The following is an 18,875-nucleotide window of genomic DNA, read 5'->3' as shown; positions in this document are numbered from 1 at the left end:
CCGCGCTCCTCCGCCCGGCGGACGGCATCTCGGCTCCGCCGCTCCCGCCTCAGACGCTGCGAGCCGAGCCGGGCGGTGCGGGGGGCGGTGCCGCGCCGCGCCCCTCCTCCCCTCCGCCCCTCGGCGCCGGCAGCGCGGAGGGCTGGGCTGGGCCGCGCCGCTCGCTGCAGCGATCGGCTCCGCTCCGCCGTCGAGGAGGGAGAGGAGAGAGAGCGAGAGGAGAGGGACGGGACCGCCTCGCCTCGCCTCGCCCAGCCCCGCCGCCCGGCCCGCGCCTCGCCGCCCGCCCCGCTCGCCCCCACCGCCGCCCGCGCGAAGATGGCCGGCTGGCAGAGCTACGTGGACAACCTGATGTGCGATGGCTGCTGCCAGGAGGCCGCCATTGTGGGCTACTGCGACGCCAAGTACGTCTGGGCAGCCACGGCCGGCGGCATCTTCCAGAGCATCACGGTGAGGGCGGCGGCGGCGGCGGGCGGGCGGGCGGGCGGGGAGGCATAGGGGAACGGCGAAGCCTGCCGGTGGCACCGGCCTAACCCCGCGGGAGCGCGGCGCGGCCGTTAGCGGCGGGGCGGCGGCGCCGGGGGCACCTTGCGGGGCGGCGGCGGCGGGCCCGGCGGCCGGGGAGCGAGGCGGCCGCGCCGCCTTTTTGTCTACGGCTGCCGGCGGCGCGGCGGGAGAGGGGCCCTTCCCGCCGGCGGGGCGGGGGCGGCGGCGCGGCCCGGCCCGATGCGGCGGGGCCCGCCCGGGGGCCGCGGCACTGCCGCGCGGGAGCCGGCGGGGAGGCCGCGCGGGGCGTGCGCGGCGGGGCTTGCGTAGGGGCCGCCTGGGCCCGGCGCTGCGGCGAGGCTTACGTGCGCGGCGTAGGAGGCGTTCGTGAATGCCCACCTCGCCGCTGGCTCCATGTTTTTCACCGCCAAGATGGCGCACTGCCATTGATTCCTCCCTCCCTTCCCTTCCCTTCCCTTCCCCTCCCCTCCCCTCCCCGCCCCCCCCGCGCCCGTCCTTCGCCGCCACCCCGCACCCGCCGCTGCGGGACCCGCGCCGCCCTTACATAAGGGCCGTGCGGGGCGGCCAGCGCGCTGCAGCGCGGTCTGTTCCGGCCGCCCCGCCCCGGGCACGGCACGGCATGGCGGGGCCGAGGCAGAGCAGAGCGGAGCCGGGCCGGGCAGGGCCTGCGGCGGGCGGGCGGGCCTGCGGCGGCCGCGCAGTGCTGGGCCGTGATTGGGGGGCTGGGCCCAGCCGTGACGCTGCACTTTGAGGCCGCCGCGTCGCGGCCGGGCCCGCTCCTCCCGCCTCCGGCTCACCGGGCCGGGCCCCGCCGCGGCCGCGCTCCCCCCAAGCGGGGATGGATGGTGGCGCGCCCGCCCGCCCTCCGCCCCAGAGCTGCGGCCCGCCACTGCGGCGCCGGGCCGAGCCGAGCCGCGCCGCAGAGGGTGGCTTGGCCGCCGCCTGTTGGGAGCTGCCCCGGGCTCTGTGGGGGCCGCCGCAGCTGTCGTGCCAGGGCTGAGCTAATGCCCCGCCGATGCGGGCAGATGCAGTCGGTCGGCATCGAGGGACAGGTGCTGGCGGGGCCTTCGGATCCGCCAAGCTGGCGGTTTGCTCATCGAGACGCGTGGCCCGTGCCTGACTGGCCTCTGTCGCCCAGTACCTCCTGGCGAGAAGCCGGGCCCGAGGGTGCTGCGGGCGGGCCAGCCGCGGGTAACAAAGCCCGGGGCGCGTCCTGCGCGGCGGGGGGGGGGGCGGATGTATTCTAAGTAGAAACTAAACAATGAAAAACTGCTGTGCTAACTTTGCACTCTTTCCTTTGACAGCCAGTAGAAATAGATATGATTGTAGGAAAAGACCGAGAGGGTTTCTTCACCAATGGTCTGACCCTTGGTGCGAAGAAGTGCTCTGTGATCAGAGATAGCCTGTATGTTGACGGCGACTGCACAATGGACATCAGGACAAAGAGTCAAGGTGGTGAGCCAACATACAATGTTGCTGTAGGCAGAGCTGGCCGAGGTAAGTGTGATTTTCTTCATTTTCAGATTGCTAAATTCAGAACACAACCCTAAGCATAGACCAGCTATTAATAAAACCAGACTGCTGTATTTAATGGTTAATGTCAGGCAGTGACATAAGGAGGTGGTACATGGCACTGGTCTGGATGACTAGATTTCTGCCTGGGAATCACACTTGGCCCTGTCCCCTCCTGTGATCGCGGCTGAGTACTAGATTGTGAAATGGTTAAACAGATCTCTGACAAGCAGGAAAGAACAGACTACTGCTTGGAGTAAGCTTACCAAGTATAGGATAACGATAATGTGGTACCTAAAGCCTAATGGTAGGGATCTATTAATGATTGGTAGCAGAACTAGCTTTTTCATTGTAAACTTCTCAACAGAAAGTTTTATCCTCCAAAGACATGTATTCCTGGTACAAGCTACTCCTACTTGCCTTTTAACAAGTTCTGCACTAACTTTTCTTGTGCTTCCTATTGAGCTCTCCAAAGTTTGTCTTCAGGCAAAGAAAGCCTGTCCGATTTGGTGTCATTGAGAAACTTGCTTTACGCTAGTACGCCTACTCCTTGTGATGCTCACTTAACTTACAGTAAAAGCTATTGTGGGGAAGGCACTAGATTTGAATATAAAAACCCCAAAATACTCAAACTGCCTCAAAATGCTGGCTACAAGTAGCATGCTTCGGTTCGAGATATCAGGCCTAGCACTTTTTGGCAGGCTGTGGAACAAGCTGGGGAGCAGTGGATTTTTGCTTATAAGTATAAAACCCAAAGTAGAGCAAAATTTGTCTGTAGGCTAAAGCCGGGTGGCAGTGATACAGGATGTTTGCAGCACTGAAGTGAAACAAGCAGAGTTCTGACTGCTGCAGATTGAGAAATGCCAGCAAGAACTGTCTGTCTTAAGCTTTTTTTGTGAGCAAATTGCTATGGAGATGTACAGTCATCTGTAGGTAGACTGACTGCAGCACTTCCAATTACAGTACTCACGGCTTGGGAAACAATTAGGGTGCTTGTGGCCCTTATTGTGTCTGTGTACCTGCTGGTGACATCTGCTGGCAACTCGCAAGTGGTGTTTGCTGGCTGGGGAGCCTTGGGGTGTTCTTGTTCAGCAAACTGGGACACTTCACCAAAATTATGGGAATAGAGAGGGTTAGCATTAAAATCTTCCCTGTGTTTTGTCTTGGGCACAAAGCATAATTTATAGTTGTACTGTAGGGGAAGTCAGCCCAGTTCCAACCTCAGTGGTTTTTGGTGTTGGTGGAGTTTTTTTGCTAGCATCAAGGTAGTCGCTCTGGTTCTTACACCAGTAGTGACCACTACAGATAAGAATATTCCCTCTTCTGCTCTTCAGAGTCACATTTCTTAGAGATACACTACTGCTTTTGACCCTGACAACACTTCTTTCCTCCTGCTGCTCCCCCCCCCCCCCCCCTCCTTTCTTCTTTTTTTTAAGATGCAGCCAGGGTTTCCTTGCTGGGTGATGCTGATGGTAGAGAGGCACTGTAGTGCTTTTTTGAGAGAGTTGGTAGCATTCTTCTTAGCAGTGAACTCCTGCGACTCACCTAGTTAGGTAATGTCCCTAAGGATAACTCGTGCCTTCTCCAAACCCTCTCTCCATCTGTATTTTTACAAGACTCCTGTTAAACTAGCTTAATAGCCAAATACTAAATCTGGAAGTTGAGTGTGTTTATTGCACTGCCTAAAACTTGCATTATTTCCTTGTCTAACAAACTCTTTTTAAAACTTTTTTCTTTTCTCTTTCAGTCTTGGTCTTTGTAATGGGCAAAGAAGGGGTCCATGGAGGCGGATTGAATAAGAAGGCATACTCAATGGCAAAATACTTGAGAGACTCTGGGTTCTAGTTGCTAGGCAGACTGTTAAGTATTAGGGGAAGATTGCTATTAAACTTTCCTGGCGGTGAGCTTTAAACCTTACATTCTGGAAACTTTACTAGCAATGCAGGGTGATGGGGTATGAACCTGTGTCTCCTTTGTATCCCTTTGTTGGTGGGGAAAGGTGTTTTTGGGTTTTTTTTCCCTTTAATTCTGTTCATTTCTGTTTTGTTTCCTTGTGTACTCCAGCATTGGTTATAGTCATGGGAAAGGAAGGTGTCCATGGAGGGACACTCAACAAGAAAGCATATGAACTGGCTTTATACCTGAGGAGGTCTGACGTCTAAGCAGCCTCTCCCCATCCACCTAGCAACTGTCTTCACCACCACCCAGTTGTGTTCAGTGCTACCAGACTGTAGATGGTAGTTTGTGTTTTTTATTTACCCATTTCCTAATGTCATAATTCCAGTTACCCTTTGTTCATTTATATGTTAACCACTGTATGTAACCAAGTCCCATATCTGGCACCATTACTGCACCACAAAGATGATATGCATGATACCTTGAAAAACTCTTGGGAGGGTAATATGCCAAGTGTAGGCTTCGCTTTGTCTTAGCAATTAGCGTGATATTGATGACTAAAACAACTTAAATACTAAACAAGGTGCCGATTGTACAATCTAATTTGATCAATGCCTCTTCAGCACTTTGAGCAATTACACAGCTCACTAGTCTTCCTTTCATAGAACATGGTTGGGAGGAAAAAAAGTGCATGCATATCTTTACTACTGTCCCTCTTTTTTTTTTTTTTTTTTTTAAATCCACATTTGTTTGCTTACACCCATTTTTATAGTGCCTGGTTTGTTTAACCGATTTGACACTCAAAAGCTATTAATATTATGTTAGTTTTGTCATTGCACTTCACTGTAGGCTTAAGTCTTTTCTTCATGTCTGAAGCTTGTAATGCTTAACAAGTGCAATCACAAAACTATGAAAGGGTACAGATGCACTTCCTCCCATGACCTTAAAACCACCATCCCGAATGAATCCCCAGACATTCCATCATTGCAATAGCTCAGGCACTTTTTCTTTTTTTTTTTTCCTTTTTTTTTTTCCTTTTTTTTTTTTTTTTTTTTTTTGCCAGCTCCTGTTCTGTAGTTGAATTGTAAAAGGCTGCCATTATGGACATTAGATATCCCAACATAACCATCTGGAGTGTGTCTGGTTTCAGTTTTTCATAGGACCAATTTTAATTTGCAGCTTGGGTGTTGTGGGGTATTTTTTTTGTCATTTTTGGTTTTTTAATATGAAACTGCAATGTCATTGTGGAAAACTGCCACCTTCAGCTATACTGGGAGATCTCTGACTCCAGTCTTTCTGCCAGATCACTTACTGGTAAAGACTTTTGCTGCTCTGAAGCCACTGTTCGGATGAAGGTTGGTAGTTTGAAAGCTAAACTGTCAAAATGATGCCATTTCAAATTTAAAATCTCCATTTGGCCTGTCACACCCTTGCTGCAGAAATTATGGAGTGAACTGCCTTGTGCACTAGTCATCTGAAATGTCTGTAACCAAACTCTCAGTTCAGGCACGGTACTAACTTGTATGTCCATTTAAAGAGAACTGCAGAACTCTGTATACAAAAGAATAAATGGGAGATGGTATTGGTTGGAATAACTGACTTGGCTGTCTTGTGATGAATTTTTTAATATGTATTCTGTGCCATACTATTGTTTTAAAAAAAATAATGAACTGTTGCTATTGTGAGATGGATTTTAACTGACTATGAGGGTTTCTTTTGAATGGCACTACTTTAGGGGACATTCTAGTATTTGCTTCTACTGTTGGGCCTTGTGGATAATGTACAGATTTAAACAAATTCTTGTTGCTGATTTGTCCACTTCTTTCCCTGCACTTTGTTACATCTGGGATACAGTCTAACTCATCTGATTTAATATGCATTTCAAAAAATGCCATAACTATTAAAAACACCTTGTTTACAGACAGATGAAATAAATTTATTCCAACCAAACAAAATCAGACTGTTGGTAATTTTTTCCCTCCCACAGGCATCCTCCCAGGCCCTCCTTCATTGCATGGCTGGCTACCCTAGTACGAGATAGAAGTGCAGTTGTCAGGTTTGTAAGATGGCAGTAGTACAATAACAAAACTTTAGTCAAAGGCCAGGCAGTTTTTGGGGTAGATTTTAAATTAGGAGATGACTTACAAACTGCATTTGTCTGACTCTGTGGCAAGGGGGTTTCCCTGCCACGTGACACACCCCCCCCCCCTCAATATGCAATCCCTGAAACAAGCTAGAGGAGACTACTGCCCCATGATCAGTTTGTTAGGGTAGGTGGCAGGCTAGCCAGGGTCAGCCCACCACTGCAGAAGAATGTGTTCTCCTTGCATAGGGGAGGGACAGATTTAAGGTCTACTCCCCCAGCAGAATTCTACCTGGCTTTTGGTACTTGTGCTACCCAAGTACTCTGAAAACAGGGGCCCTGCAAGGAGACAGTGCTGGTGAACAATGGGAGCTTGGGGGATGGGGAAAGAAAGGAAAAACCCAAACCACAGAAGGTTAATCTTTGGCTGAGGCTGGGGCTTTTCCTCAGTCCAATGCCAGTTTAGATATTGCCATTAAAATGCCTTTGCTCTCGCCTGCCTTCCCCTACATCCTCATCTGCAGCGTAAGTGTTGCACTCACACACTTGACACTAGACCACTTTTATACACAAAGTGTTTATCTTGAACTATTTTGAGTTGTTTCATGTCTGAACTGTACCTTCCAGCTCTCAGTGCCAAAGTTGGAGTGGACTAGAACAAGCCCATAGCTTACATGCATTGAGTAGTAACAGGTACAGAAGCTGCAAACCTCTCACTTCCCTCATAAAATTATGTTAGTGCATGAATCCATGTTTTGCTTTGTTTAAAACTGTACTCACAGTCTGACTGCAGGAATTTTTAATATTTTTTTTCCTGGTGGGGGAGAAGTATGTCCATCCTGTAAGCCATTTCATAGTAAGGCCACAGCTAGAATTCACTGTGATGGTATCTCAGAGGCAGGAACAGCCATTAGCAGTACACACTAGAGTACTTTCCATCCCATTCCTTATTTTAATATTGCTCATTTCCAATCAATTCCCCTCTCCCAAGGAGGCATTTGTATGCTGCCTGTATACTTTTTCTTGGTAAGAATTAGCTGTTGCCAGATAACCTAAATACCATTCTTTAATAACCTGGACTCTCAACAAGTTTTACATTTTCAGATTAACAGACAATTTAAATGCAGAGAGTTATTTTCCTATGCTAAAGTTTTGAACACTGAACTGTCACTTAGGTCATGAATTTGCTTTTTTTTTTTCCCTGCAAAAAGTTACTAGAGATCCAGTGAGACACTTTTGTCTCAAATATTACGAAGCTCCATGTGAGTAACTGGTTTTACTTTGCTAAAAGCCAGCCCAGTGCAGTACTGTGTACCTCTAGTCCTCTGGCAAATGGGCAGGATCGCGCTGCTGAGGGCGTCACCTGCCATCCCGCATTACAGCATTTGAACTGTTCCAGCCACTTCAGCCAGCACAGTTTATTAGGCTTTACCCCTCTTGCCATTTTACCCCTCAGGATTCATACACAGTAGCAGTAGAGATGCCCAATCTGTGTAGTTCTTGTGGGTTCTGTGCTCACGGTTTGTTCTTTTTTTACCCTCTTGCTACCATGGTTTGTAGAAACTTCACTTGCACGCAGTCTGTAATACCTGCTGGCTCTTCCAGCAGAGCTCACCAACTGCCAGATTTATTCACCGTGGTTTACAGCGCCTGCCATTTTATAGAAAAGTTCTCTGGCTGATCATGTGCTTTAGTATTGCATCTTTTCTTTTGTCAGCTGTTCCCAACCATAAGGAAGCTAAGCACTCACCACACCCTCCCCACCCCCACCCCCGACTTTTTTTCTTCTTTTAGCACAGGGGTCCTCAAACTACAGCCTGAGGGCCGGATACGGCCCCCCAGGGTCCTCAATCTGCTCCCCCGGTATTTACAGACACGCCCCCCACCAGGGGTTGAGGGGGGAAACCAAGCAGCCGCAGATGACTGCCTGCCACTTTATCCGCACGCCAGCCCCCTGGTTAAAAAGTTTGAGGACCCCTGTTTTAGCGTACGTTCTTATTCAAAGCTTGGGTAAAAGAACAGAACTGACATTAGACCAGAACTTACATAATTGCTTAAAAAACCCCAGATGATAAGAAAGAAATGGGAAAGATGTGCAAACTAAGAGCACCACAGAGAAGAGGCACAATTGCTTCCAAGGATGTGGCGTTCTTTTAAGGGTAGTTCTCAAGTTGTTCAGTCAGTCTCTCTTCACACTCAGGAAGGTAATTCACTACTGACTGACTTCCTTCGCTTTCTGAAGGTTTACTTCCATCCCCAATTACTTAGGCCTCTTAAGACTGCCTGGCGCACACTAGAAGCTGATGGGGGCTGCATTTATATGCAGAATCTCAGGGCTTTAAAAGTTTTAATGGTGATGTCCAGGCCATTCTAATCTATCCCTTACTTTCACCAAAATACATTTATGAAGTTAATTGTCAGTGTGCTTATTTTTTGTACCATAGTAATTCACAGACAGATTTTAATTATAGCAGCCGCTATTACTTAGCCTTTCAGAGGGTCTTACTGTTATAATGAACATGTTATTTAGAATTCTGTTAGAATTCAGTCAAAACAGCTCACTATTCTGAACTGCTGACAGCACTGCATTTTTAATATTCATTATATTATTTTGTACGTAGGTACCCATTATTACTGTTTGTTCAAACACTGGCCCCGGAACTCTCCCAACACTGTGCACTGTGTCAAGGTGGGTGAGGAGAGTTGTTTTCTTCTGCTATTTAAATCTCCTTTCCTTGACTACTGACCTGTCAAGAAAAATACTTATCAGACCCATCACTTTATTCTAGTCACTTCTTACTGGATTCTTCCCGCCCCCAACAAATGAATGCTTACATCCCCCTTTGAGGGCAAGCTTTAATTCCTGCCCTCTTCTGACTCCTTTTCCAAGTAGTTTGTTCTCATTATGCAGTGAAAGGTTTGGTGCAAGCTTCTTTGCAAGGAGCTATTTACATTAGCTGTACAAACAACATTTCTGGTAAACTGCCCGTGATACCCATGCCATTTTATGCAGAGATGGTATGTTTCAGGGGTCCCATGAAGTACTTTTCATTTCAGACACTAGTTACAACCACTTATTAGAAGAAAATTTTTTTTCAACTGGACAATCAAGTATGAACTTCTTTAAAGCACCAACATCCTATTCTTGAAGAGCTAGAGATTGAAGTTACATTAACAGACTTCACATAAGCAAAAAACCCTAGAGGTCACCTGTTTATGGCCTAGGGCAAAGAAACAGTGCTATTTCACATGGATAATGTAGCAGGCCACAGCTCTAAGAAAAATCAGTATTCATCTTTTTCTGTGGGTTTGAACAGGCCATACCTTTTGAAACAGACTTACCCAGCAAGTTTTAATGAAATATGCAAGTCCTACTAAGAAACACTATGAGATACTCAACCTTCTGAAGTATTTCTAACAATAAAGTGCTATTTATTCTTTGATTTTCGTTCTCACTGGCAACAGCAGCTGACAAGTAAACTGTACCTGTGGCACAGAGGAGGTATGGCAGGGGGAGTATCGCTACAATGGTTGCTACCAAGGCCTGCTGAAATAAAAATTTACGTTAATACCATTAGCAAATTTAGAAAATAGAACATTTTTTTCAGAAACAAGTTTTCAGAAATCAGTTTTCACATTGGGACTTTACTAGACATAGGCAAGCTGAAGTGGAATTTTACATGGTGAAAATGTAATACATTTGCCTTTAACCCCGTGGACTGCTGGTGGCAGTGGTTTGAAGATTAATCATTCCTTCCTCATTATCCACATCTCATTCTACAAAATAAACTTTCTACTCTCAGCCAGTCCCACAGCATGGATTTCCCCTGCCAGGTTGAAGCAAGGAATGTAGCTGCACTGTGTATTAGGTCAGAAATAACAAACAGAAACACCTTGCCTGTAATCGCCTCAGCCCAGGATTCGGCGTTTTCTGACTCCCAGGACACAGGCTCTGAAGGTGTTGGCAGGTGGGCAGGAAATACTAATAGCACACTAGTCTTCCCTTCCTCTCGCCCATACAAATTACATGTACAGACCCAGACTGATTCAAACTTCTCCACTAAAAGTGAACAACAATTAAGGTTTTCTACGTAACTCACTCCTGCATGGTCATGTCTGTATGTACTGGTCAGTACAGCCCTTTGTACTGTGACACACAGCACAATTTAAGGTAACGTTTACCAAGGGACCTTAATAGTTGCATCGTCTGGATCTTTCAAAACACTTCAATGTTAGTAATAAACATAGAAGAGCACACAATGAAAGTAACTCAAAAGTTCAATAAATTCCTTTTGATACTTAAAGTGGAAAACATGTTTATTAACATTCTTTCAAGCTTTCCTTACTCAAGGCCATATAAAAAAAATCTCTGCATTTTGAGTATGTGTATGTTTTTACTTTCTACATAGTTACAGAGGTATTATATAGCATTTACTTTTTCCATAATACACTGGTAAGTACTAAGTTCTGTTAAAACAGTTATAAGCACTTTTTTTCAAATCGGGTATTTGAAAAGAATTTTTTATATATACATAGTTTAGCAGACTAATGCAGCATAAAATGCTCTTTAGTAAGAGGTATATGAGTTGAGGATCAACACAATACTTACCTAAAATTATTTTTCTATGTGGAACAAAACCTCTGTTTTGGTCATACCCACTCCCCCCCACCCCCCCCACCCCAACTCCCACATCATCACTGGAAACCAGACTACCTTGTGGTAGCAAGTAGGGATTGTTAGTGTTTACAGTGGACCTTACTTTGTGAATTGCTCAAAACTAAAAATATATGCTAAATTTCCTTATCCTAGGAACTGCTCAATGGAACTGCTTGAACTCAGCTACTGTGGCAAACTCCAAAGGATTATTTGGAACCACTGCTTTGAGGTAAGTGGAATTTCTTCTGCTTTGTTTTGATACACCAGCTTACCGAGTATTGATCTGTTCTGCATTTTTCTTTCAGTAGTGGTGACAGTTTTTAGGAAAACTCTGTACAAACATGCAAATACATTTTTTGTTGGGCTTAAGGGGTAACACATACCATACATGTAACAAATATTGCTATCTCTATGACCCAGTTGTAGCTACAAAGTGGGAAAAAGTTACTTCCAGATAAATCCCATTTGAACAAGATACATTTAGAGTCTGTGTGATATTTCTATTGATATAAACTACTAACATTATTCATTAGCATTGTGAAGTCCAGTTAAACTGTTCATTTTGAGAAGACAGAACACATGACTGAATACCTGAATCAAAAATAAATCTATCTGTAATGACTTAACCATAGTACTAACTACATGAACTGCTGCTCCTACTGAAGAAACTGAATGGATTACAGATTAAAATATATTCCCTACATAAAGGTTTGTAAAGTATAGCCTTAAGAACTCTTTTGTTCATACACTATTCACCATTAATAGTCTCAAACAGTATTTGCCACTCTGTACTCCCTTTCGTCATTGGGCTGTAGTTGAACTACTACACTTTCTTCGTTTATTCCATTTTCTGCATCACTGCTATCAATATTTTCATTGTCATCTTCCTCATATTCTGAGGACTCAGTCATGTTCTGATGGGAATGCGATTCTGACAAAGCCCCGAATGACTGAGTACTAACTGAGGCTAATGGTCTAAGCAAAGGGGTATTTTCAGATACTTCATTCTCCTCTTGACTACTGTCTGTTTCAGAGTCAGAGTCCCCCTGAGAAGGGACCACTTTCTGCTTACATACAGGACATGTTTTTTTTGTTTTTGTCAGCCATGGGTCCACACACTTGCAGTGATACGCTGTTAGAAAACAAAACACAAGTACATCGTTATCTAAGTGAAAAGGACAAGGAAACCTGCTCAATTGTATTTAGTAACACAGGACAATTTTCAAATTTAACTCGTACAGAGAATTTTAGTCACAAGGTGGTTAGCACGTAGACTGTGTATCCTTATGTATAAAACACCTAACAGATCAGGAGCTTGGCCATATGGTTATATGCAATAAATACCCAGTTCCTCTACTGAATGAATCCAAGAGCAATCCTGCAATGAGCCACATTTGACAAAATAGGCTTTAAAAGCTTCTGGAGGAATCACACCCACCTTGCAGCAGATCTGCCCACCATCATTATCTTCAGAACACCTCTAACCTCCACCAAGATGCATCGAAGCACCTTGTTTTTAAATAAAATTACTGCATGATTCTGCAGATTTAAAATTAGGCACTGCAACTATACTGGCCTTGTTTAAAAGAATATGTTTGAAAGCATCTTACTTTTGGTATTAAAATTTAGCTCTGCTTATTAACAGGGACTTCTACCTGGCAAAGAGCTAAGTATTTACAAGGGTAAGCATGTTGTGTATAGTACCTGTTCAAGCACTTTAGTAGCATGTTCTCTACAAGAACAGATGATGGTGTGGTTTTGGGGTTTTTTTGGTTGGTTGGTTGGTTGAAATTTGTCAGCCATCTTTGACATTGGTGATCGGGTTTAGGTAGCTTTGCAGTCCCCAGCTGGGACAAATCTGTTCTTCCTCTTCTGAGAATTCTCTGTCAACTCGTTTTGAAATTGCTTTTTAGGACTGAGGATTTGCAAAGCTCAGTCTGTCATCTGCTATGTTGACTGTGGATGTAAGGCTGTAACAGCAGTTGCCTCCTTTTAAAAATCTTAGTGGCATGGTATTTGCTGCTGCAGTGCCTGGTCAAGAGCAGGAATTTAATGAGAAAAAGCTGGGTAAAACTGCACCCAGCCAAAATAGCTGTAATATAGTTAACTGACTGCAAGGTAGAGAGAGTGTCTCAAGCTAGGAAGGATGAATCCTATCTTTCTTGATAGATTTTACACAGCTTTTAAACTTTTTTTTTTATATAAGTTTAGAGATGTTCTTGCGGACAGGCCTCTTCCAGATTTCTAGATATAGGCCCTTAAAAATGCTTCTTATACTTGCATGCAGTTAGAAGCCGTCTTATCTTATGCATAGATACATACATGACTACTAGATACACCTTCTGCAGTGGGCTGCATTTGAAAAAGACTGTTCAGACAGTGCAAACTTGTCACAGTAAAAATATTCCACTAATCTCTGCACTGACAACACTGACTTCCAAGTGCAGTCAAGGCAGCGGTCTGTATGGCTACAGGGTAGATTATACCCCTTCATCCCTATGTCACCAACAGCTGAATCATGTTCTATAGTTTAATTAATCTTGGAAAAAGTGAAAGCTTATTTAAATGTAAAAAGTAACTCTGGAATGTGTCCCTATTAAATACAGACATTTAGGGGACAGCATCAAGCACAGATTTTCTTTCATGTGTACATCCAAAAAAAAAGTACAAAGTAGGAATGCTAGCCTTTTTTTGCTTCTAGACAGAGAAAAGTTTGCTCTTAATTTGTATATACACTCCTGCATATTAGCAAAAATAAATCTTATAAATCATATTCATTGTGGGGTTTAGACATGGTGTTTTAAAGACCTGTTTTAATACAAATACCAAACCTAAAATACAGCCTCTTACCATGAGAGCATGGAAGGATTCTGAGCTTGTCTCCATCCTCATATTCGTCCAAACAGATGGCACATACATCGTATTCATCTCCTACAGCACATAATTGAGAATCACTTTAAAAGATGTGCAACAGACCTTTTCGAACACATGCATGGAGGTTCTTCTTGGTTAGTTTCACAAGCTGGAGAAACCATTACTCTTCCCATTCCATGCAAGGGGCAGGTTCTTTGAAACTGTATAGTTGACTGCTCTGTTTCTTTCCTTATTAGGACTATAGCTCATACACATTCCCTTCAGGTTAATAAAAATACTTTGAACTGTGTGAAGTGCTATCTCTATAATATTATATCATTCTTATTAACAGTAAGATAAAAGAACTTAATATAGGATTCACTTTACTATACAGGTATTAATAAGATTTTTTGAACAACAAAAACAACTGGGTAAAAAAGCAGAGTAATAATCAAGAATGAGTCTAGTCACTGGAGAAAGTTTACATTGTTTTGTAATTCAAACCTCACAAATAAGATATACATTATTGATAGTACACTGTTGCGATACATTGTATGACCAAAAGATAAACACTTTTTAGAAGTCAATTTATTCCCATTTCACTTTTATCAAGGCCTTTACAACATGGTCCTTTTATCAATCCAAATGGTTCTTTCCAATTTCCTGGACCACACTGACCCTCTAAAGTTTGGAGTTACACCAGCAGCTTATGTCCTTGTCATTGTTTCACCCTGGCAGGCAGTCCTTGCAGCTGCTCGCCCGCCCCCGCCCCGTGGGACAGTAGAGTGTCTCATAAAAGTGAGAAAGCTCATGGGTTGGGATGAAGACAGTTCAATGGGTAAAGGAAAAGGCACGTGCGCAAGCAAAGCAAGGAATTCCATCGCCATTCCCACAGCCAGGCTGGTGCTCAGCCATCCCCAGGATGGCAGGGCTCCAGCATGCCCAACAGTGACTTGGGAAGGCAAAGGCCATAGCGATCAACTTCCCCCTCTTCCTCCCTCCCCCAGCTTTACGTGCTGAGCATGATGCAATATGGTACAGGATACCCCTTGCATCACTCAGGGTCAGCTGTCCCCCCGCCCCAGCCTGCTCATTGATGTGGTGAGAGGCAAAGCAGCCCTTGACGCTGTGCAAATGCTGCTCAGCAACAACTAAAACATCCCTCTCTGTTCACAACACTGTTTTCAGCACAAATTCAAAACACAGCCTCATACCAGCTACTATGAGGAAAAAAATAATTCTACCCCAGCCAAAGCCAGCACAGTCCTTTTCACAGAATGTTACTGCAAATAAAGTTGTAAAATACCACAATTTTCAGTATCACTTTTCTCCTCCTAATCTGTGTGTCCTTGAATATTTATATTCAGTATTTAGATAGCCTTCCTGTCCCGTCATGGGGCACCCTCCCTGCACCCAATTCATACACATGGGAGAGATCCCCCCAAGCCTCCTCTTCCCCAGGCTGAACAGACCCAGCTCTCTCAGCCTTTCCTTGTAGGAGAGATGCTCCAGTCCATTCATCTTCATGGCTTCTCACTGGACTCTCTCCAGGAGCTCCACATCTATCCTGTACTGGGAAGCCCAGCATTGGATACAGCACTCCAGATGTGGCCTTACCAGTGCTGACCTTATTCTTACCCCATCTTTGTTTCCTTAGCTTCAGAAACTGAAGTCCAACAGCCTTCATCCTTACCAGCATCTCGAACAACTGCTGGAGCTAGAAAATGTCATGAAATTCAGCAGAACTTAATCTACAAACATGTACATTCACAATGCATTAAGCATGTGTGTTTCTCAGGACAGTTGAAGGCACCTGCTCTTTAGCCTAATTCTTCAAAAGGTGACACAATACCCTGAATAACATTTCTTGCAGATCTCTGTTTCATACATATACAATGCTTTTCGTAGTTATACAGCAGGTGTTTTTGTTGGCAAAGGGGTGGAGAAATTGGTGAAAGGAACAGCCTAGAGACATTGGCAAAAGACAGAACAGCAGAAAGCAGAACAAAGCAGTGAGAGAACAAATACAAATCCATGGTACGTTTCTTAAATTTAAACCATCTCCCTCAATGCAGATGGATTCAAAGACACCCCTCTCCAGGCAAGGACAGAAAATCCTGAATGTTTGGTGCCTTCCTCACCCCTCTGAATCTAGGATTCTCTTCTGTGAAGCATACACAAGCCCAACAGAAGGGGAGGAGACTGCTCTTTCCAGAGTGGCCTGTAACATAAATTAGGGCACTTAATGAACGATAAGCTATGTAAATAAAGAGAATCTAATATAACATGCTCATAGTAAAGGTAGACAATGCCTTTGCCAACCCATTTCTAGAAGGAAGAAATACAGCACATCTTACCTATGTGGACTTTGGTATAACATTCAGTAAAGTTCTATGTGTGAAATGATTGTTCTAGTCAGTAAGATTAGCAAGGATTGGTAGAGGGGGCTGAATAAATAGAAGTTGCTACTGGTGGTGTTGGAAGAAGTTCATGAGGCTGGAGGAAAGTTAACGGTATTGTCTTTTTACAAAATTGCTTTGGAACAATACCGATACACAAACAAGGAGTGCATCGACTATACATATATGAGATGCAATTAAGGCAGCATCACCAAGAGGGTAACTGGGATAGCACAGAAAAATCTGCAAATCTGGAATAATGGTACATGAATGAAATTCAGCACTGTAACATGCAAGTGCATCTATTTAGGGATTATGCCCTTGGGCATTTTTAACTGAGATTTCATCAGTTACAAACAATTGAGCAGCAGCAGAGTGTACTGGTTGATCACTACAGTGTTCCTAATGGGACAGAAAAAGAAAAATGCAACAGTAAAAAGCATCAAGAGCAGAGTTTCCAGAAGCAGTAAATACTGTTCAGGAGTCTAAAGTGACCACCTATATCCTCAAAAGATTAATTCAAACAAACCCTAAGAAATAATAATATCACATAACAAAGGAACTACCATACAAGGAAAAAAAGTTGATAATATTAATCTAACAATATGAAGGCTGAAAGAGGATTCAGCTTCCTCTATAAACAACACAGAGGGCGATACCACGGGACAGAGAAGAGAAAGAAGCTGTAGCAGGGAAGGAGAAGAAGGGGGAAAAAAAGCAGGGGGAGCAATCATCTGACCAGGAATCATTAGGTTGGAAGTGAAAAGAAAACTTGACCATTGGAGCAGTGATATTCTGAACTAGCCTTTCAGGACCATCAGAAAGTAATCCTGGTAAAGGGCCAAACCGCTCCCTTGCCCCAAACCTAGTTCTAGGTCAAGGCTTTAGATGTGCAATGCAAGTTCCTAAGAGAATAGCATCTGGAAGAAGATGGAAATGAATATCTTAATCCTAGAAGACAATGAACTAGGATAGAACCTAGATCCCCCACCTCCTGCCTAAGACTGCCAATTACTAGACTACAATAGGTGGATAGTGCAAAGTACACCTTTTAAAATAAACAGATAGCTGAATTTCATTTTTTAAGGAGCTGCATTTCATTACAGGTCTTGTGAATACTTACCCAATCAAGCCTCAAGAGGGACTTAAGCAGTGAAAGGGTCCCTGTCACAGTTTGGATCCCTTGCTTTGACATAAGCTGGATTAAGTATCTGCTCAGCTCTGTCAAGATGGGAAAAGTTCTGGACATGTGCACAAATCCACTGTATCTGCAAAAGTTGGTGAACTCTTCTTTCACACACCTTTTGCGACTTAAACACATCCAGTGTGGCTACTCACTATTTCCAGATGGTAGTTCTCCTAGTATGCCATTAGCACTTTTAGACAACTGAACTCTCCTGTCTTAACACCATCCAGTACCATGCCATCTCTTCACAAGCAGCTGCTTGCTAGGGCTTGCACACTCTCCTGACCATGAAGTATTCTTCAGATGCTTGAACTAGAGTATACCAAGAAAAAACAGGACTAGCCCAGCCTGCCTCTCCTCCCATCAAGTCCTCTCTGTCACATGGCTAGAAGCACATGTGCCAGCAGGCTAAACTGCAAGCCTTCCTATCACCTGACTGACATGTTTGGTTGAGGAACTGGATAGTAACAGGGTCAAATGATGCAATGCGTATTTGTACATGCTATCATAAGGGCAGTCATCAGTCATCTGTTCAACGTGGTGCTCAGGTGCCTGCATCCTGGTCATATACTTTGTGATGAGGAAAGGCACCAACGACATGCCTCACGAAAAAAAGATTATACTGACCACCTTGTCCAAGAAACAGACATCCCAGATACAGGTGGCAATATCCTGGGGGTGGCCCCAAAGAGCTGTGTCACACTCTGCGTATTTTGGCTAAATATTTGTAATAGCAGTCCTAGCCCACTAAGTCTGATGGTTCCTAACCTGTACCGTCTTCACAGCTGCTTAAACTCCCAGTGCTCACTGTTTATATTTTCACCATCCTCAGGGCTAGCTAACATCCTGGGGTTTACTGTACACCAAAGGAGCTAGGGAAGTGGTGTGGCATCCAGCTGTCTCCAGGAGAGCAGAGTTCCATCACACATAATGGTGACTTGGGAAGACAAGTGCCGTAACTCTGAATGTATCGTTGTGGTCGTCCTTCCTTCTTTCCCCAGCTTCTATAATGAGCATGACATCATACAGCATGGAACAGCCCTTTAGCCAGCTCTCTGGGCTGTGTGCCCTCCCAGCTTCCCCTGCCCCTCCAGCCTTCCCACTGGTAGTACCTGAGAAGCTGAAAAGTCCTTGACTTAGTATAAGCATCACCTAGCAACAACTGAAACCATCAGCATGCCATCAGCACTGTTCTCCCACCAAATCCTAAACACAGCTGTACCAGCTACTGAGAAGAAAATTAACTTTCTCCCACTCAAAACCAGGACAGGAGGTACAGAGATGTAGATTCCATCAGAAAGAGTATGTGCAGAGAAGGTTCGCTCTCTCATATCAAAATACAAATGGGAAAAGGCATACAGCAAGGCAGAGACTCCCAGTAAGAGAAATGGAGGCCCCAGTGATCTCATTGCCTCAAGGTAAAAGAAGGGTTGAGATGGCATATCTTATTCGCGGTGCCCCTTAGGGCAGCTCTCCCCATCTCCTTTCAACCTTTTCTACTTCCTTCCAAACTCCACTTAAGGTTAGCCCCATCCATCCCACAAGTGTTTCTTCATCAGTCATCCTCACAACTCAATTCTCTACTCCCACTCCCCACAGCATCACCTTAATCCTCTCCCAGCCCAAAAAAAGACTTGATAGAAGTTTACTATCTGCCACACCAAAACTTCATTGCTGCACATCACTGAGGTTTGACATCAGAGACATCTGATTTAAATGTGTAAGACTGATGCATGCTAGGTTTAGCGTTAACAGCCCCAAGAATCCCTTGCATATAGTTCA

At 44.8% G+C, this 18,875-nt stretch overlaps 2 protein-coding genes across 5 annotated transcripts in view; one reads left to right on the top strand and one right to left on the bottom strand.

The window, feature by feature from the left end:
• The first annotated feature begins 160 nt into the window (after positions 1–160).
• PFN2 (profilin 2) lies at positions 161–5,870 on the top strand. 2 transcript variants are annotated; one of them, XM_056358395.1, is made up of 3 exons: positions 161–450; positions 1,812–2,004; positions 4,084–5,870. In XM_056358395.1, exons 1-3 carry the CDS (start codon positions 319–321, stop codon positions 4,179–4,181), a joined length of 423 nt encoding a protein of 140 aa, XP_056214370.1. In that variant the 5' UTR covers positions 161–318; the 3' UTR covers positions 4,182–5,870. The 2 variants fall into 2 exon arrangements, with proteins under 2 accessions (XP_056214370.1, XP_056214369.1); XM_056358394.1 differs by having other exon boundaries at positions 3,767–5,870.
• A 4,427-nt stretch (positions 5,871–10,297) lies between these two features.
• RNF13 (ring finger protein 13) overlaps positions 10,298–18,875 on the bottom strand; it is a 44,729-nt gene continuing 36,151 nt past the window's right edge. For 2 of the 3 annotated variants that reach the window (XM_056358391.1, XM_056358392.1), the window contains 2 exons: positions 13,506–13,586; positions 10,298–11,787 (listed from right to left, as the gene is read on the bottom strand). In XM_056358391.1, coding sequence (XP_056214366.1) covers positions 11,423–11,787; positions 13,506–13,586 — 446 coding nt within the window. In that variant the 3' untranslated portion in view covers positions 10,298–11,422. Of the gene's footprint in view, positions 11,788–13,505; positions 13,587–15,649; positions 15,730–18,875 lie in introns of all 3 variants that reach the window. The other variant, XM_056358393.1, reaches the window with a different exon arrangement.

This window comes from Falco biarmicus, chromosome 13 (assembly GCF_023638135.1).
Source record: "Falco biarmicus isolate bFalBia1 chromosome 13, bFalBia1.pri, whole genome shotgun sequence".
In the NCBI taxonomy this organism is placed as follows: Eukaryota; Metazoa; Chordata; class Aves; order Falconiformes; family Falconidae; genus Falco; species Falco biarmicus.
This window is presented reverse-complemented; position numbering and strand designations above follow the sequence as displayed.

What these genes read in the sequence shown, in the direction of transcription:
- PFN2 (XM_056358395.1), top strand. Translation starts at nt 319, where the DNA reads ATGGCCGGCTGGCAGAGCTACGTGGACAACCTGATGTGCGATGGCTGC. An exon ending in GCATCTTCCAGAGCATCACG is followed by an intron (nt 451 to 1,811) that starts GTGAGGGCGGCG and finishes TTCCTTTGACAG; the next exon opens with CCAGTAGAAATAGATATGAT. An exon ending in TGTAGGCAGAGCTGGCCGAG is followed by an intron (nt 2,005 to 4,083) that starts GTAAGTGTGATT and finishes TGTGTACTCCAG; the next exon opens with CATTGGTTATAGTCATGGGA.